Here is a 20,967-nt window from a genome sequence, read left to right as displayed (position 1 = left end):
GTGGGTTCCATCTTTTTAGAGATCTTAAAGCAAAGACTAGATGACCACAGGTTGGGTATGTTATGGTGGGGATTGCTTTGGTGTATGCTTTGGACTGTATGGATGATGAGATCTCTTCCAACTCAAATTTGGGATTCTATGATTCTGGTATCCTGGTGTTCCACTTGGCCACCATGATTTCATTTGTCACAGAAAAATGTCAAGAATTAAACTTCCCAAAATAATAATAATAGCTGTTATTTATTTATATGGCACTTTAAGGATTGCAAAGTACTTTATAGACACTATCTTAGTTGATCTTCACTATAGAACTATGAGATGCCTCCTTTGAGCATTATTATTCCCACTTGGTAGAGGAAGGAATTGAGGTTCCAAGAGGTTAAGTGACTTGCCTATGCTTTCACAATGAATGAATTTTTTTAAAGTCAAGATTCAACCTCTCCATGATGTTCAGTACTTTTTTTTACAAAAATCTACATCTTGTTGCTATTTTTATATATACCCTTGTGACATTAGTTATGTTTTCCCAATGCAATTATATAGCAAGTCTATTCTAGTCTAACAATCACTGTAGTTAGTAGAAATATTACATATAAAAATCATAATTGGTCTTTACAACTTTTGGAAAAGAATATGAGTCAGCCAGCTTCCTAAATCAACAATGTTACTCTATCTCTCAGAAGAGCTATTACCATTTTAACCTAATGAATTAGAGATGTGCTATGAAATATTTATATATTAATTATTAATCTAATATGATGTTACATGGATGGAATCAAGAGCAAGGCTCTGTTCTAGAGGTAACAATGTACTTAGCAACCACAAAGTCTGCTTTCTCATAAAAATCAAACATGAAACAACCATAAATTTGAAATCCTCTTGCCACTGTCAACCACATAAGTAGTTAACAGAAACTAATTTATGGAATACTTCCTTTATAGCTAATGGAGAAAAGGAGTTGCCTGGGCAGCTTGTATGGATTGAAAGCAATTTTGGAAATTTGGGTATTGAGCATCACACCCACATCAACATCAAGTGTCTTTTGAATATTACCACTGGGCTAAGCCCTGGCCACGAGGCAGATAGATGACACAGTGGATAGAGTGCTAGGCTTGTTGTCAGGAAGATCTAAGTTCAAATATTGCCTCAGGAACTTCCTAGCTATGTGACCTTGGGCAAGTCACTTAATGTCTGTTTGCCACTGAAGAAGAAAATGCCAAACTACTCCAGTATCTTTCCCAAGAAAACCCCATGCCTGGGCAAAAGTTCATGGGGTTACAAAGCTTCAGACATGACTGAAATGACTGCACAACAACAAAAAGCCGTGGCTATAGAAAAAGTGGTCTCAAGGAACTTCCACTTTCTAACCTTAGGAACATTCCCCTCCTAGGGACAAAATTGATCACCAGGACCAAAAGAAATTGTATAGAGGCTCTTTTTCTCTCTACCACAAAGGGCACATTTCCACCCCTTTTTCCCCAAATAAGGCCCTAATGATTTTTCATATTGCCTTAATTTTTATATCTCTAATTACAAAGGCCTAATTGCAAATGCTAAATTTACTTATATTGAGTTGTTTTTGTTTTCTTTTAAAATTGACATTAAATATAAATAATTAATGAAAATCCATATTTATTTCCTTAAACTTGTTGTATCACATTACACTTCTTCATTTCTTCCTCATACTTTTCCTTTTATTTCCTAAACTGCTCATTGTAGATTGAATATATGGGCACATTGCACATTGTTAATCTGAACAATATTTTTTGCAGTAGTGTTTGTAGACCATTAGGATCAAATCCGAAGGGAAGTCGCACAACTCTCACTGTAAGAACACCCTTTGGTCAACAAATCAGCATGATATTCATAGCATTTTCCTGCACCCCACCTTACACCCTCATTCAAACTTTTACACATAAATGGGCTACCACTAGGAGCCTAAAAGAGTTTGAATTGGAATCAAGGGATGATGTTCCATCTCTGGGAGCCCCAGACCAGTTGGAATGATAACAGATTAGATGAATGAGTCATCCCAGAGAAAGAAGAGATGGCTATACTCATATAGGAGTTGCATCATTATAGCATAGATGAAAAGGATGAAGATAATAGAGTTTAAGAATGTGTGCATTTTTTGAAGATTAGATATAATATTTCAGTGTTATGAATAATGACGAAGAACAAACCTCCCTCTATTAATGCAGATCGACATTTTTTCATGTTAGTTTATATGGGCACTGAGATATCAATTGGCTTGCTTAGTGTCATATAACCAACAACATAGCCTACATAGGCTGAACCCAAGTCTTTCTGACTCTCATGCTAGCTTTCTATCAACTCTGAAGACTGCTCCTCTAAGAGCACTAAAGAATCATGAAATCCTATGTGAGGTCCAGGCTTTTGTGGTTGGGGGAGACTATTTGAAGGGGCTGTTGGAGGGAAAATTTGGTAAGATACCATGGAATATCAGTCATTTAAACTTGGTGGGAACCTGAGAGGTGAAGAAGAGAAGGAAGGAGAACCTACTTGATTATTGGGTCAAATACATATCTGGATTTTATCTGCATGTATGGGTTATTTTAGTCAACTAAATAAGTCAGAAAAATGATGTGAATATTTCAAATGTATTTTTATTGATGGGGCAAAACCTAAACAAAACAAAATAAAAACAAAAACAAGCCCAAAAATGTTCTAGGCCACCTACATTCCAAAGCATTTGCATTATTATATGCAAAGAAAGTTGTTTGGTTTATCACCCCAGAACCTAAGGAAATACAATTTAGGAAAACCTACTTCTATAATTAAGATGTAGCTTTTCCACATTCAACATATGTGCAATATACTATCTTCATTCTATGTGTTATATAAACAAAACACGTAGAGGAAAACCTCTTTCTCTCCAAGGCAATGAAAAATCTCTTCGTCATTCTGACCTATTATCTACTGGTAGCTAATTCAGTTGTTTAGAACTCTGTGCTAATAAGTCCAAAGTCCAATACAGCTTTAATACTCCTATGGGCCAATTTAACTTGTAATGTTACATATAGTTGATCCTGACAGAGAAAGGCTGCAAAGACATATTGAAGGTTCTGTGAGGAAATATGAGAGTAGCAGTTAAATTCTCTGTAAATTAATTAATTTAGAGGGAAAAACTAAGCCGTATTTCTGGGATAACTATTTAAACCTAACAGAAGACAGCTTCAATAAAAAAAGAGAACACTAAAAGTTATTGAATACAACTCCCTGAAAATATGAGCCTAATATAACCTAATAGTACAAAAATATATTAAGGTAGTAAGAATGACAAACACATACTTTCCTTAAGCAAAATCACAGGATGCCCAAAGTTCAAATTCTAAGTTTGGAATTCTGAAGTTCAACACAGGCTTAAAGAAATGGAAAAGCTGAAGAAAACATCAATTGGGATAGAGGAGATAATGTATAGGGATAAACTTGATAACATAACTTCATTCTGGGGAAAAATACTAACATTTTATATGAATGATATGGAATTATTGAAGGCTATAGATGAAGGGGACATGGACTTTCCACATAAAATTAAGATATTAAGAGAATATCCCTTTATGTTTTATAAAAGTAAATTTAAACAGTCGTTTAAAGGGGTGTTTTACCCAGTTGGCACTGTCCTTAAGGAATTAAGAAATTGATTCTGCCAAGAGACTATACAGCTTAAAAATAGAAATAAGTTCAAGAAGTGATTATTAATTTTAATGGAATATAGATTAATGTTGGAATATTCAGACAATTTTAGTATATTTTGGATTATATGTGACTTACTAGCTGTGTGAGCCTGGGCAAGTCATTGAACCTCTACGTGTCTCAGTTTCCTCATTTTGAAAATGGGGGAAATAATAATACTTACCTCACACGGTCATTGTGAGGTTCAAATGAGATAATAATTGTGAAGGGCTTAGCAGAGTTCCTGGCACATAGTAGGTGCTTTATAAATGTTAGGTACAATGATGACAGCAGTGATGACAAAGATGAAGATGATGATTATGTATCTAATCTTTTAAAGTAGTCTCAGGAACTAACAGTACTGCGTCTCAATAAAATGATTCCTAGTACCATTCTTTTACTTCCTTGAAGCACTTTGCCTGGATCTCTCCTTTGCAATTATTTCATTATCCTTTGTATCATCATCATTTGTTTATATGTCCCTAAACCCCATGAGACTGTAATTTCCTTGATGTAAGGGACTGTTACATCTATTTTTTTTATCCCTAGCATCTAACACAGAATCTTTTACAAAGCATTTGTTCAATAAGTGTTTGTTGAGTTTAATTGAATCAAATATTTATAAAATGGAATAAATAGACCAATACAGCACTTCTTATATATTCTCATGGTTATAAAGTACATATTTGCTTCTTACCAACTATTTCCCATATATGTGACATTAGTCATAAAAGGAGTGAATAGGAGAGAGTAAAAATGTTACTTGTTTAGTTTTTTTTTTTTTTTTTGGTGAGGCAATTGGGGTTAAGTGACTTGCCCAGGGTCACACAGCTAGTGTCAAGTGTCTGAGGCCAGATTTGAACTCAGGTCCTCTTGACTCCAGGGCAGGTGCTCTATCCACTGTGCCACCTAGGTGCCCCCAGTTTCTTTTTTAAGAGACCCAGGGCAACTAAGTGACACAATGAATAGAGCATTAGCCCTGAAGTTGCGAGGACCTGAGTTCAAATCTCATCTTGAACACTTACTAGCTGTGTGACCCTGGGCAAGTCACTTAACCTCAATTGCCTTAAAACATCCAGGGCCATCCCCTGTTGTCCTGATGTATATCTTAGCTCTGGACCTAGATGACTCTGGAGGAGAGAGAGAGGTTGGTGACCTTGTATAGCCCTCCCTTACTTAAATCCAATTTAGTGCAAGTCATGACATCACCCTGATGTTATGATCCTCTTCAGGAATGAATGACCAACAACAACATTTTAAGAGACATAAATTCTGAAATACTATAGGAAGGAAGCATTTATATAGTACCTGCCATGTGCCAGGAACCATATTAAACATTGAAAAATATTATCTTATTTTATCTTCACAACAACTCCGGGAGGTAAGGTAACCCTGAGAGATAAGTGCTATTATTATCCCAATTTTAACTGGGGGACAGAGAGATTAAGTGAGTTACCCAAGTTTTCACAGCTAGTAAAGAATTCAAATCATGTCTCAAGGGTCAGTGGTCTATTCACTACAACACCTAGATGTCCCTTTCTGAATTAGCCAGATACCCCATTCCAAATTGTAAGCATTGGAAGGCAGATGTTAAGACTTGTCATCTTTATATATCCTACATCCCTAGTTCACTGCATCAAAGACTAGGTGAATATGTATTGAATTTAATCACATGGGATTTGATAATTCTTTAAAAAGCCCTTGTTCCTCCTGTTATAAAATAGTTCTCAGGACATGCTTTATTGATAGAAGTTATTAATTTAGGACATTTTTGCAAATGACAGAATATCACTATATTAAAAATTGCCTAAAATTTTCCCTAGTCCTTAGAACATAAATGACAAACTCACTTTATAAAAATGGAAAATAGAGCGACTTTGAAGTCAGCATCTTAACTCTTTTTCATATGTTATTACGTTTCATTTAGGGTGAAAATAAATAGAGTTAGTTCTGTTACATTATAAACATTTCCCCTGTGCCTTTTACTTTCCTTTATTAAAAATTCTTGAGTACCAAGGATTGTGATTTTTAGAAAGTTTCCATTTTCCCTAAGAATATATGGTATAATACATGGATACTTGAAGATTCTGAAGTTCTGTCAGTATATGGGAATTCACTCCATGAAGGAAGATGGCAGCTTCTCTAGGCTTTTTTTTTTCAGGCAATAGGGGGTTAAGTGACTTGCCCAGGGTCACACAGCTAGTAAGTGTCAAGTGTCTGAGGCCGGATTTGAACTCAGGTACTCCTGAATCCAGGGCTGGTGCTTTAACCACTGCGCCATCTAGCTGCCCCCCTTCTCTAGGCTTTTAATAACTTGCACTGGTCAGCTTTGCAAGGACAAGAATCCATAGTCAAATTAAATTCCTCTTGACACTCACTTATAACGTGGAGATGTGTTACCATCAAGGGCTTAATACAAATTTCCTCTGTTAAAGATATCACAAGTAAATCTTCCTTTCTAGAAACTTGCACAAATTAATTAATGTTTTTATCTATAAAATTATTTCTTGTATCCCAATACTTACAATATTTTGATAAAAACATATTTAGTATGCTCCAAAGTTATCCTTATGGTATAGATTCATAGCATAAAACTGCACACAGTCTAACTTCTTATCCTTCATTGTGGAAATACACAACAGTGTGAAGAATGGCTCTTTAAGATATGTAAGAGTTCAGATTGATATAATGTAAAAAAATCATATGGGGGAAATAAAATGCTAGGCATTTTTATAATAGAATTTCAATAATATAAGAATCCCTATATTAGAACAAATCTTAATCCCAACATATATAATTTAAATGGAAGTACTTAAGTTATTTTATACATAGAAGCAAATGTTGAGTTGCATTTATTAGATTTACAGGGACCTTGGAAAACCACCCTGTCCTTATGTCTATCTTCAAATTTAATCACATTTAAACAAATCAAGAGAGAAAAACTCTATTTTAGGGTCCTTAGCATGAAGGATGTTCCATATTGTATGTCAAACATGATTTCTACATCTATAGGACTCATATTATAGTGTTGATGATATCTTGAATTGAGTAAATGAACTCAGGTTCACCTAGATAACTTTATCTCTCCCTCCCCTCTTTCACTCTATCTTATACATTTTAAGTAGCATCTTAGAAAAAGTCTGAAAGAACATGAAAAATAATGAACTAGCTTCATATTTTCCAAATAATAAATTTCCTAGATAAGACAAACATTTATAATACTAGAAAGATTTTGAGATAGAGTCAAACTGAAAAGGAACACAGTTCTTCAGTATCCTCGAAAGGAAATATAATCACAAAAATGTAAATTTCCATCATGATTATATGAACAAGAAGAAAGAAAAACAAGGTGTTCATTTTCTATTTTAAAATTTTCTACCTTAGTATGAGTTGCTTCAGTTTCAAAATAAAAGGTGCTTAGAAACAAAGTATAAGGGAGATTGTTGAAGGTGTGGGAGGCAGAGGAAGGAAGAAGATTGATACTGATTACTATGAATGTCTCTGATTTAAAACAAGGTTCATGGGGATCTAACTGAAAAAGCAAATGAATATAATTATTTTAGATGTGACATTATAACCCTTTGGAATATTTAATATAATTTTTAAAATGCAAAAGGTTTGGAAATATTTATAAGATTATTTAACTGATCCTTGTATGATCCTAGAATTGGTAAAAGTAAGAAACCAAAACAAACCAAAACAAAACCAGAAATTTTTTGTGGGTTAAAAAAAAAAACATTCTAATTTGCAATTCTAATGCCTTAGTTTACATTTCCAGGATGCCATGCCATGTGAAAGCAGAAAGAGTTAATTTGGATACTGCTTCACAGAGAACAAATATTTCCATTGCTAGATATGGACTCCGTAAAATTTTTTTTTAACTTTGTTCCGAAATATCTGAATAGAACTTAGATCTAAAATGGCTAAACATTATTTTAGATCTTCCAATATCTCCAAGACTACCTGGAACCTCATTCCTGAACAATGCAAACATCATGGATATTAAGACGTTTCTAGGATATTTTCTAGAGTAATACATTTACCCAGGACCCATGGCAATATCATCCACTCGACGATGGTTGGTGGTGGCCCCTGCCTGTTCAAATCTGACCTGTCAATATGTTGAGAGGCGAGAAGCAGCAGGAACAAAAAAGTCAAATAGGATGCAGTATGGCAGATAAACTTGATAAATGGTTTCCTGATGAAGAGTCCAAGGGGGCTTTTGGGGGCTATCAGGTAGCATACAGAGAAGACAGGGAAAAGAAGTCCTATGATGACACATGTCAACATCTTCACTGCCCAGTGTCTTCTCCTCCAGCCTGGAAACTCATCGTACCAGCGAGATGCAAGGAGCTGCTGACAGTTCGGTTGGGCAACAAACTGAAAGAAAAGGAGAGAGAGAGAGAGAGAGGGAGGGAGAGAAAGAGGGAAAAAGAAAGTAAGGTCGGTGTTACATGAAATAATTTTTATCTCATCATTTAGATCATTGATCAAGCTCAAAAGTCAAGAGTCCCTTTGCAGCTTAAAACACTGTCATTCATTCTGGCAAATGTATACTTTCATTTCAGTTAAATAAAAATGAACAATTATCTACTTGCACAAAGTGCCATGCTTGACAGTAGGGATAAAAAGACACAAAAAATAAACAAAAAAGACTGTGTCCCCAAGTAACTTATGTTCTTCTGTCATATATGAAGTTGAGAAGAACATAAAGAGGTATCAGACGTCGTGGCTACTATTCATGGACAAAGAGTGAATTATGTGGGCCTTACCTGCCATTTTTGTTTTTTGGTTTCTATGAATTCTCACTAAGATCTGAGTTCACATTTGGCCTCAAATTCTTGGTAGCTCTGTGACCCTAGGCAACTCACTTTAACCCCTGTTTGCCTCAGTTTATTTCTCTGTAAAATGGGGATAATAATTGCACCTACCTCCTAGGGTTTATAATCCAATTGGGGAAATGACTTCAATCTTGTTAAAGATAATGAGCAATATTAGATAGCAAACAATTTGGGCTGGACCAAGCACTTCAATGGTGGACCTGTGGTCCTGTGCCCTTAACTGAGTATTAACCAAACCTAGGTCAGGCCTAGGCTCATCACAAAGCAACCTAGCCATTATCCTGCTATGATAGACATGGAACATATACTGTTCTGCCTTCTCACTCTGGAAATAGAAATCCAATTGCTACTATCATTTCTAGAAACATTCATCAATTAATTGCTCTATAACTCCACTCAATAGCTTCTCCATCACTAGATTACAATACTTCTCCCTGGCTATCATTTTCCTATATGTGTTTCTTTTTTAATTTTCCTATTAGAATGTAATATACTTGGGGACAGAGTCTTTCTTCTTTTTGTATTTGTATCGCCAGTGCTTGACACAGTACCTGGTACACTGTAATCATTTAACAAATAGTTATTAATTTATTCATTCGTTTGTTCATTCATACAAGGGCTAGATCAATGCTAGCTAGATTAGTTTAATATAAAAGGTGACATTTGAACTGGAATTTGGGGAAAGGGCAAGATTTAGATGAGCAGAAAACTAGGAGGAAAGTATTCCATGAATGGTCATAGTATCATAGCTATAAGATCTGGAAGGGTACTCAAAGACAGTCTATTTCAATTCTTTCATTTCATATAAGAGGAAACTGAGGTCCAATGAGGTTAAGTGACTTTCTCAAGGCCAGGCAGCTTTTAAACATCAGAGATAGGTTTTTAATACAGTTCCTCTGACTATAGAGTCAGGTTGTTTGTTTTTTGTCCCCCTCTGTAATTAAGATTTGAACAAAAGCATGGAGGTAAGAAATTATAAGGTATGTCCTAGGGTACAATGAACATTCATTTTTGCCTCATAACATTTTATGTTGGTTTTCATAGTATTAGGCAATAAAATTCAAAAGTTAAGTGGACCTAGACAATTGATGTCCTTTAATGTCAGGGAAAGGAATTTGGACTTTATCATGAATCTAATGAGGATCATATAATCATACATAGATCTAGAGCTAGGTCCTTCATAGGCTAAAAAATCCAAATTACTCTTTTCACAGATGAGAAAATGAGGTCTAGTGAAGTTAAATGATTTGACCAAAGACATACAGCTAGTAAGTAGCAGGGACAGAATTTCAACTAGGTGGCACAATGGAAAGAGTGCCAGGCTTGGAGTCAGGAAGACCCGAGTTCCAATCTGACCTCAGACACATACTAGCTATATGACTCTAGGAAAATCACTTCACCCTGTTTGCCTCAGTTCCTCATCTGTAAATTTTGCTGGAGAAGGAAATGGCAAACTGTATCTATGCCAAGAAAACCCCAAATGGGATCACAAAGAATCAGACATGACTGAAATGAGTGAAGAACAACAACAACAAACTCTGACTTTAAAGCCAGAAGTCACTTAAAGGATTTTATTAGGGGTGTGGATTAGAGTATAGGGATCTGAGGGAGGCCAATTGCTTAGAAGGCAAGCTTAATAAGCTAGGAACTATATATTAAGAATCTGAGTTAGAAAAATGGTAGTAGAAATAGGCTGTATTCCATTTTTCCTTTATACAAATATGAATAATGTTGCATGCTGTCTCCCCAACTAAGCTAAAGAACAGATGTTCACTGTGTGCTCAGCACTGTGCCAGGTGACTTGTCTTGCCTATCTTTTGTGTTCTCCATATTGTCTGACACAGTGCTTAGTGGGCATTGTCAACAGGCAATCATACCATCATGTGACTTATGTAAAAACTAGGTTTATTACAAGAGAAATGAACATGCATGTAGAACCAAAGGTTTCCCCAATTGTACAGAAGTTTACAATTTTATAATAGCAGGATAAAGGGAGGAGGCAATACCAAGAAGGGGAGTGACATGAGAGGGGAATGGTACAACAAAGGTGGGAAGAGACAAGACCACTCCCCATGGGGAGGAGAAAGGAGATGGTAAAAGCCTTATTTTCCCTTGGGGGCTGCTAGACTATGAAGATAGGAGGGTCTGCTTATCTGCAAAGGAACCCAGTTGTACAAGCAGTATCTTAGCCTGGCACAGATTGGCTTGCCTCCCAAGGACACACAGGAAGTCCAACTTGGGGTGCAATAACAGATTGTCAGCTCAGGGGGAGCTTTGTCCTTGACATATTCAAGGCTTCCTGCATGCTCTGAATCCAATGTTTATGGAAAATATGGCAACTCAAAAAGACAAGTCGGGGGGACCCCTTAAGAGTTCTTAATAGTAGCCATTTTTTAAAATTAAATTAAACCAAAATGAATTCATAAGAAATTAAGCACCCCCAAAACTATTCTCAATATAGATCAAACTGCATTCCTGGCTGATTAGGTTAGTCAGGTCTCCCCTTATTGCCTAAATGAGTCATCCATTCAAGTAAGTCCCATAACCCTTAAATGGTAAAGTTAAACTGTATTATTCAAAGGATGAGCTTGGCCTGACATATCCCTTGCCAATTTTCTCAGGTGGGGCTAGTAACAGCATAGTTATGGCATACTTTTGAGTAATTTGTCATACCTCAGCAAAGTCAAGTCCAAAAAGTATGTCTTCTAGGTAACATCAGCTACTTTTTTTTCTAAGTCAAATACTATTTATTTCCTATTGATCTGCCTTTTTAGAAACTCCTTCCTTGGCACAGAGTAAAATCATCTGAACTCTACCGTGCCTTGATGCATTTCGCTAATCTTCAGTAAAAGGGTCAAGGAAATGTAGGAGAGATATAAAATATGAGAAGGAATTGCTATAATCTCATTAATTCACATCAGTCTAACAGATATGAGAAGAAACATAGCACTAATTGATGAGGGAAGAGCTTCCAAGGGCCTTCCTGAAGCTATCAACTAGAAGACTAGAAACAATAGCCAGGACCTTAGCCATTATTCTCAGTAACTCGGGCCCAAATGATAGAAAAGCTTCATTTTAAAGCATTTAGAACTTAGCTGGACAAGTAGGACTTTTACCTAAAGACTATTCACTGACAGAGTTTGAATATATAGGCCTTTCATGTGATTTTAATTTTTTGATTTTTATTAATTCTAAGACCTGAGTTCAAATCTGACCTCATACTCTTAGTAGCTGTGTGACCCTAGGCAACTCACTTTAACCCCTGTTTGCCTCAGTTTCTTTATCTGTAAAATGGGGATAATATTAGCACCTACTTTCCAGGGTTCTGTGAGGATCAAATAGGATAATTTTAAAACACTAAGCAGAGTAACTGGCATATAAGAAGCACTAGATAAATGTTTGTTATAATAATAATTTATCATTAAAGTATTAATTATTACAATTATTATGTTTTATATTATATACTAGTTTATACTATATATAATATTTAGTTATAATAAATTATTTAATTATAATATAATTTTATATATGAGCATGTATATAATCATACACATAATATTTATTTCTAAGTATATAATATAAAGTATAATAAAATATTATATATTTTGTATGATATATAATGCTATGTATAATAACCTGGGCCATCTTGGAACAGAACTCTTGGTCTGGATGCACTGTCAGCTAGTGAGTGCTCCCTTCTTAGGATGGGGGAGGCTGTTAGGACATGGGCTCTCTCTTAGAAACATGGTACTGGGAGTTTTTTGCCTTGTTAACTACCACGCAGTCAATACTTTAACAATATGTAATATTAATTAATAATAAATGCTTACTGCCCCAAATGGTACAATAGCCATTATTATATAAATAGCAATTAATATGTAAGGAAGACATAATTTAAAAAACCCAACCCAGCCCCCAGTAATTTAGAAAACAACAATTCGCCAACCACAAAAGACAGTTGGTGACCACATAATTTAAATAACAAACTGTTAAGAAAGTTGTACACTGTCTTCCTCACCAAATATTGGCTACCAAAACTCTTTTTTTTTTTTTTTTTAGTGAAGCAATTGGGGTTAAGTGACTTGCCCAGGGTCACACAGCTAGTAAGTGTTAAGTGTCTGAGGCCGGATTTGAACTCAGGTACTCCTGAATCCAGGGCTGGTGCTCTAGCCACTGAGCAACCTAGCCACCCCTACCAAACTCTTTTTAACAATAATGATTCCAGGAATATAAACTACAATCCAAATTAGTAAAAATATCTTCTGCCCATTACCTCTGCCCATCACTATGATAGAATGGTGCTGCTTGTACTTGGAATTTCATTGCTAGGGACAATGCCCCATGAAACAAGTCCCTCCACCCATGTAGATCATCATTTATCCTATAACTTAATAGTATTAAAGTGTTGAATACAACACATAAAAATTCCAAGGAAACATTCATTTTATTCATTTTAAATAGTTTGAACATAAGAAGAAAATTATAACTTATTGTAAAGGATGTATTGACACATACACCAGAAAGCTACAGTGGTTTGGAATATCAAAAGGAGAGTGTGAGAAGTTTATGAGCAGATGTGGGTAGTATAAAAAGTATCCAAAGGTCTTGACATTAATTGCAAAATGTGATTTTATCTAATACAGAACTGAAAATTCCCAATAACTATTTCTAGGAACCACAATAAATCTAAATGTTTCCACATGTCCTTCTAAAATAGACTCCTTTTTGCTTTTTATGAAATTTTTTATCAACTATAACATTTCAATGAGTTATTATTTTTCTTAGATTAATGTCCCTGAGAAAAAGAATATTACTAAATCATTTTTTGATCAATCAATAACATTTTTAGTTTCTACTATGTGCCAAGCAAGCACTCTCCCTGTTTCCCCCCCTTCCCCACCCCCACCAAAAAAGAGATAGGAATGAAAAATAATTTCACATTTATTTTCACCATAAATTTTCCCTTTGGATATTAACTGATGAATCTAAATCACTGTTTAAATCATGATGTTTGCTGTAAAAGTTTTTAATAAACTTTCCTTTTAAATTAAAAGGCACACTAGTAGTGCTGAATAAATTTTGTGGATATTTCTATAGCAAAACAGCTAGGTGGAATGGTGGATTGAGCCCTGGGCCTGGAGTCAGGTAGACCCGAGTTTGAATTCAGCGAGTCACTTAACCTTTGTTTTCTTCATCTGTAAGTAGGTGATAATCATATTACCTACCTTGTAGGGCTTTTGTGAGGATTAAATAAAATAATATTTATAAAGAGTTTAGCACCATCATGACAAACATTATGATCATACTCAGGACTGTCAATAGTATTGACAGTCATCAAGCCATCAGAAATCAAAAGGAATTTGTCACATTCAAAGCCATCAAACAAGGAAATGGTCTAGAAAAGGACAACAGGTTAATTATACTTTCAAGTTTGATGCTTTTAGAAAAGATCCCAAGATATATGCTGAAACAAATCCTACTGCTTTACTTCAAGGATACAGGATCTCACCTGATTAGGTATTACCTCCAGTTCATTTTGGAAAGTTGTTGTGTTTAAAATGTCATTACCCTGTGACCAGTCTTGTGATGAGCCTCTCTGAAAAGTGCTAGTTTGGTACAAGATAGCAGAAAGTCTATTGGTGACACCACACTTGAATTCTCAGTTTGGTAGGATTTTCCAGGGCTTGAGTGGCAAATTTTGAAAATCCAGGATTCTCATGAAACAATAGAGAAGGATATGGACAGACCAAATATTCTCCCTCCTTTCTCCCTAAATGTTGTCCATTAATTAGCCCCCTGACCCCACAAGGGGCAACAGGTACCAAAATTCTAATATCATTTGTGTAGGGAAAACCTAGGGCAGACATTTTCTTGTTAAGATGAATGTATAGATCACTAGATCAGACAGTCCCTATTTACTTTCCCTAAGTGAATAAACAAATTTAAATGCCCCATTGAAATTCTTATTCACTATCTTCTTTCCCAAGAAAGTGAATAGATCTTATTATTCTCCTGGTCAACTATCTAGACCTCCTTATCTTTCATAATACCCTTCCTGTCTCCACATAATCTAACCAAAGCATCTACTTTAAGTTGAGCAGTTAAACTGATTTGTATTGTTTAACTGATTTACTTTCCTAGTATTTGCTTTGGGTTGATTCATATCATGTTAATGATGTCATTCCGTAACCTGTGAGGAAAGAAACCTTAAAAACCCTCAGAAAGAAGGGGTCTCTGAGCTCCTTTTTGAAGGGGTCTCCACATGATCATGGTTCTTTCTTCTTGGGACAAAATAAATTGGTATTACATTTTTCTTGTCTGTCTCTGATCTGGTTTATCCTGCAGGAGACGTTACGTTCTCTGATCTGGTTTTGTTCTGTAGGATACATGTCTCTGATCTGTTTTTATTTTTTGTAGGAGATATTATAAAATTAATTTCTCTGATCTGATTATTATTATTATTATTATTATTATTATTATTATTTATAAGAGAAAGGCAGATTAAATGCTATCTAATTTTCTATACTCTCCACTGATGAAGACAATAACTTATCTATAACAATAGTCTCTGAGTTGAGAAATTATATGACTTGTCTATAGTTGCACAGTTAATTTGTTTCAAAAGTGGGATTTAAATCCAGGTCTGCACCTCCATGCAAACCCAGCATTCTATTCACTCCACAATGTTACTTCTCTTCTGTGTGTGTATGTGGGTACATGTATCCTCTCTCTGTCTAAAAGGCATATGTGTATACACATTTGTTTATGTATACATAGACATGCATGCATTCCACATGTATCCACATATACAGATATTCACGTACATATATTATCTATATTATACATGCATACTACCTACTTAACTAAAGTCCCAACTGGCTGCCTCATTGTGATATATGATATGGAGGAACCATGAATTTCTCAAGATATTGTTATGAGAGAAGACAGAATAATGAAGCAGAAAGAGCACTGATTTTGGAAGACAATGGATCTGGCTTTGAAATCTAGCTCTGTATAGTACTAGCTGTGTGATTATGGGAAAGGCCCTTCCTTGCTAGAGTTTAACAAGGTACTGAGAAGCATAGTGCCCAAGGCTAATAATCATTCCATTGCCATCTGCATCTGGTCTGTTCAGATACAGACATCCAGATTGCATCTGGAGTTTTGTGTTCAACGCTTAGCATTTCATTTTGTGAGGAACATTGAGAAATAGAGTGGAACAAGTATGGTGATGACCTCAGTACAATGCTATAAGAAGATTGGAGTGAAGATATTAGAGATATTTAGCCTGAAGAAAAGAAGACTTATGAGAGACATGCTATCTGTCTTCAAGTATTTGGAAAGATCAAGTGAAAAATATATAATTAGATGTTGTTGTTGTTTTAATTATATATTCAGAAGATAGAGCTAGGAACAATGAGAATAAATTCCAGAGAGACAGATTTAGAGGATTGGAGGTAGGGAAGGAAAAGAAATAAAAATTTATAGCACCACAGTGCCAGGCACTGTGCTAAGCATTTTTTTAAAAAAGATCATCTCGTCTGATCCTCATAACAACCCAGAAAGTTAGGTGTTGTTATTATCATTTTATAATTGAGGAAATCAAGGTAAGCAGAAGTTGATTGATTTACTCAGGGTCTCACAGCTAATAAGAGTCTGTGACTGGATTTGAAATGAGGTCTTCCTAACTCCAGGCCTGACACTCTAGCTACTGTATCACCAGCTTCCTCTAATTATCAAGCCTTAATCTAGGCTTGATATAAGTTTAAAAAAAAATTCTAAGGATTAGAACCCTCTCAAAGTGGAATGGGTTCCTTCAGGAAGCAGTAGGAATTCCCTCATAAGAAATCATTAAGTGAAACTTAGATTATACTTCATGAGAACATTGTAGAGGGAATTCTTGTTCAAGTACAGATTGGACTCCATGATCGCAGATGTCCCTTATGATTCTAAGGTTTTTTGATTCTGATTTTGAAAGTCACATCAAGCACTAAAGAGGGACTTGAAATAAGGGTATTAAACTAGATGGTCCCTATGGCCCATTTTAACTTTAAATTCTATGATCACTGTCATCATAGGAAAAGGGAAGACATGGCGGCCTGTAGTCTGTGCACATCCATACCTATGATACTATGAACATCCTAATTAGAAAAACCAGTGATCTCTACTCAGTTTTCATAATGATAACTGACTTTCACACAGCAAATTAAGTCAAGTAGCACTTCAAGGTTTGCAAAGCACTTTGTATACATTATCTTTATTATCTCATTTGAACCTGAAAACCTTTCTTTGAAGTAAGTATTGAAGGTATTTTTAACCCCATTTTGTAGAAGAGGAAACTAAGACAAAGAGTTAAGTGATGTGCCCGGGGTTACACAATGAATAAGAGATTGAAACAGGATTCAAACCTAGGATTTCTGACTCAAGTCCAAGGCTTTCTCCACTAAGCCACATTCATCACCTTGAGTTCCTTCCAGCATTTGACACTGTTTATCACCTTTCTTTCTTGATATTGTTGGAAGTAAAATTTTGGATATAGGAAATTGAGCCAAATTCATAAAAAAAAATTAGAGCTATTCTTCAATTCATAAATGGTCAAGGGATATGAAGAGGCAGTTTTCAAAAGAAGAAATTAAAGCTATCAATAGCCATGTAAAATGCTCTAAATCACAAATACTTAGAAAACTTCAAATTAAAACAATTCCAAGGTATTACCTCATAGCTATCAGATTAGCTAACATGACAGAAAAGAAAAATGACAAATGTGGAAAAATAAGAACACTAATACACTGCTCTTGGTGGAGTTGTGAACTGGTTTAAACATTCTGGAGAATAATTTTAACTATGCCAAAAGGGCTATAAAGTTGTGTTTACCTTTTGACCCAGCAATACTACCACTAGGTCTATATTCCAAAGACATCAAAGAAAAAGGAAAAGGATCTAGATACATAAAAATAATTATAGCAGCTCTTTCTGTGGTGGCAAGGAATTAGAAACTAAAAGTATGCTAATCAATTGGGGAAAGACTGAACAAGTTGTGGTATATGATTTTTATGTAATCCTAATGTGCTGTAGGAAATGACAAAGGGGATGGTTTTAGAAAAGAAGAAAAAAAACTGGAGAAATATATGTGAATTAATGCAAAGTGAATTGAGCAGGACTAGAAAAACACGGTTCACAGTACAGCAATGTCATAGGAATAAAATAATCAACTGTGAATGACTGAGCTACTTGGACAATTCTGGGAGCCTCATGATGAAAATGCTATACACATTCAGAGAGAGAACTCATGAACTTATGCCCACCAGAACAATATTGTGCTTTTCTTTCACTTTTGTATTGATTATTTTTGGCAATATGCCAAATATGGAAATATGTTTTGTATAACTTTACATTTATAATGAATATCATATTTCTTGCCTTCTTAATGGGTGGGGGATACTGAAGGAAGGTAGAAGATTTGGAATTCAAATTTAAAAAGAATGCTAAAAATAAAATAAATTTTAAAAGAGTGAATTTTGAGGAGAACATAAATGACTCCATTTTGTTTTGTCTTCACCATTTTGCCGTGTATGACCTCTGCATGAACTGTAATACCAGCTTCAATAGCTGGTTCCCTTCAATGTCTTATTTGCTTCCCTAATTGGTACAAAAAGATTTAATTAGTTTTAAAAAAAGGCTTTTTGTCTCTGGAATGTCTCTCTCCCTTATCTTGCTCAATAGGTTTACCTTTAATTTAGTGAAACTAACTATACTACATGGACACATTACTTATCTATTTCCTGTAGTTAATGTTAAATATTCTCCTTATTCTTTGTATAAACAGCTGCACTCTATGAGCAGCTATCTTTTTTTTTTTTTTGCTTGTTTCACGTATTGTATAAATATTTCCAACTGAACTGTGAATGACACATTCATATCAATTATTGGTGGGGAGTGTAATAAATGTTTTTTCTCTGATTGTGCTGGCTTCTTGACATTAACTAGTTGAACCAATGAGAAAATTCATGAAACAACTTGGTCATCTCTTTGCTTTCATGACACACATATCCTAATCTTATGTGTGCTCTTCCCTTTGTAACTAATAATGTTTTTTCTATCTTTTGTGGCAAAGTGAATATGGTACCAGGCTTGGAGTTAGGAAAACCAGAATTCAGATGTTACCTCAGACATTTAACAAACTGTGTTCCTGGCCAAGACTCTTTAACCTCTGTTTTCCTCAGTTCCTTATCCATAAAATGGGATCGATTGCCTTTGGGATGCCTTCTAGCTCTAAAGCTATGATTCTATAGTACATGAAAGTTCTATGTTTATATGTATATGAGTTCATGGCAAGGGTAGGGAAGTAACAGAGACAGGGAGCACTAATTTTGAAAACAGCATTTGCCTCTTAAACAATGTTGTCAGGGTTTAATGTTTAAATAACTGCACTGAACTCTGAGCCAGGTTGATTGGTCTAGATATGAATCAGCTTCAAATATAGCTAATAGACTAGTATGGCCCTTTGCAAGCCCTAGTGGAAACCACTAAGTGTAAATTGTGGGGAGAATAATACTTCAAATTAACCACAGTTTATTTTCAGAAAGAATACAATTTTTTGCCTCTGTTCTTTTTTCTTTTAATGCATAGAGTTCCGCGTAGTCTGAATGTCTTATGGCCAAGTCATCTGGGGAAAGAATTCTGGATTTGGTACAGAGGATTTGTATTCATAATACCAGGTCTGAAATTTACTGTTGGCATGACCAAATCACTTAAATTCTCTGAAATGTATCCATAAAGCAAAACGTTTGGATTATACAATCTCTAAAGTTCTTTCCAGTTCTAAATCTGTGATCTTAGGTCCTAGAGATTTCATAATTTTCAGATCGATATTACTTCTTTATTCTATTTAGCATTAATTACAGAATATGGTAAAGTTTCTCTCTACTTTTTTTGTCCACAATTCAAATGCACACTTTGAGTTCTGAATAATTATGTTGTCCTAAAAAGGGCAGAATCAATATCTGGAATTTTCTGCTTTGAACCGAGAACCACCAGGAGGCTTTTTAACATACTGGCAGGGAAAAATACTTAGTCCGTATTATTCTGCAAAGAAACTCATAATCTTGAAATTGATCCTAGCTATGAAAACCTTTGAAAATCAAGTGATCGCTCTTCGTAGTATAAGTTCAGTATTCCCCTAATTAAAACATGTTTTAGTAGACATATATATGTAAATAATGTTTGGGTACATATGTATGTACCCACTTGTTATATACAGAGACATACACACATGTGTGTATGAGTATGTGGATATAGAGGTAGAGTTAGAGATATTGATCTATAGATACATAAGTATTAAATCCTTATGCAACTGCAGGGTGAAAGAAAATGTAGAAAGAAAATACAGCTACAGTCTCAATATATCTTTAAAATAGTCCCAATTCTTATTTCAAATATCTTAAGTAATGAGGTTCATCAAAATGTTCAGGAGTCAGTTATGCACAAAAAGTCTAATTATGCATTCCAAATTAGGGCAAAAGAGTCACTTTAACAGATTCAATAACAAGCCTGCTGTCCAAAAATAGTTCATTAATTATTAACATGTTACATATGCCAGCACAAGCAGAAGTTACTCATTTTACATTCCCTTTTGCTCATTAACACATTCAATTTAACCTTCTCTGACATGAAAAATGCCTTTTGATACCAAGGAACAATGAGTAACTATTTTTTTTAATTTCCAGAGATTAAAATTCTAAAATTGCATTTTTCTGCATTTGTGGGGCTAAAAGGAGGAATCTCCAGTAAGAGGCACAGTCTAAGTGACTTGTGCCTGGTCTCTGGAACTAGCTGTCTGGTGATTGTGAAAATGAGAGAATATTTTTTTCAGGATTCTCAGAGACCATTCATTGAGAAGGGTGGTCATAACAACCCATAAATATTGAGCTCCCAGTACACGTTGGCAGTGAACCTCCAAATGGGATAGATCATAAATCTGGTTGAAGGAAGCATCAAATGTTCAGCAAGTTGTGGAGATCCCATTCCTTATTCTGAGTCTGGAACTAACAATTCTGGCATCCTCCGGGACAACCAGCAGTATATTGTGCCCTTAACTCGCTGGATCATACATTTAGTGCTGGAAAGAAATTTAGAGGCCACTGAACCCAATCTTCTCATTTTACAGATGTGCAGACTGAGGCCCAGAGGTTAAATGATTTGCCTATGGTCATGCAACTAATAAATGTCTGAAGTAGGATATGAATACAGATCTTTGCAAAGTACAGCATTCTATCCACCACAAGAAATAGCTGCTTATAGTATACCAATAACCATGAGCAGGGAAAGGGGATACTGGCACTGGTCCATGAGTGGAGAGTCCTCAGGACACTAGCTAAGTAGAGAGAGGCTGCTCTGACACTGGGCCATGGGGGAGAGGTTTCAGGATGCT

At 35.2% G+C, this 20,967-nt stretch overlaps 1 protein-coding gene across 3 annotated transcripts in view; it reads right to left on the bottom strand.

Moving 5' to 3' along the window:
* The window catches only part of TRPC4 (transient receptor potential cation channel subfamily C member 4), a 260,284-nt gene that overhangs the window by 51,586 nt on the left and 187,731 nt on the right, over nt 1-20,967 (bottom strand). For all 3 annotated transcript variants that reach the window (XM_043998714.1, XM_043998713.1, XM_043998715.1), the window contains exon 4: nt 7,740-8,076. In XM_043998714.1, coding sequence (XP_043854649.1) covers nt 7,740-8,076 — 337 coding nt within the window. The remainder of the gene's footprint in view (nt 1-7,739; nt 8,077-20,967) is intronic.

The sequence above is a fragment of the Dromiciops gliroides genome, chromosome 3 (genome assembly GCF_019393635.1).
Source record: "Dromiciops gliroides isolate mDroGli1 chromosome 3, mDroGli1.pri, whole genome shotgun sequence".
Taxonomy (NCBI): domain Eukaryota; kingdom Metazoa; phylum Chordata; class Mammalia; order Microbiotheria; family Microbiotheriidae; genus Dromiciops; species Dromiciops gliroides.
Note: the sequence above shows the minus strand (reverse complement) of the source record. Positions and strands in the feature narration are given on the sequence as shown.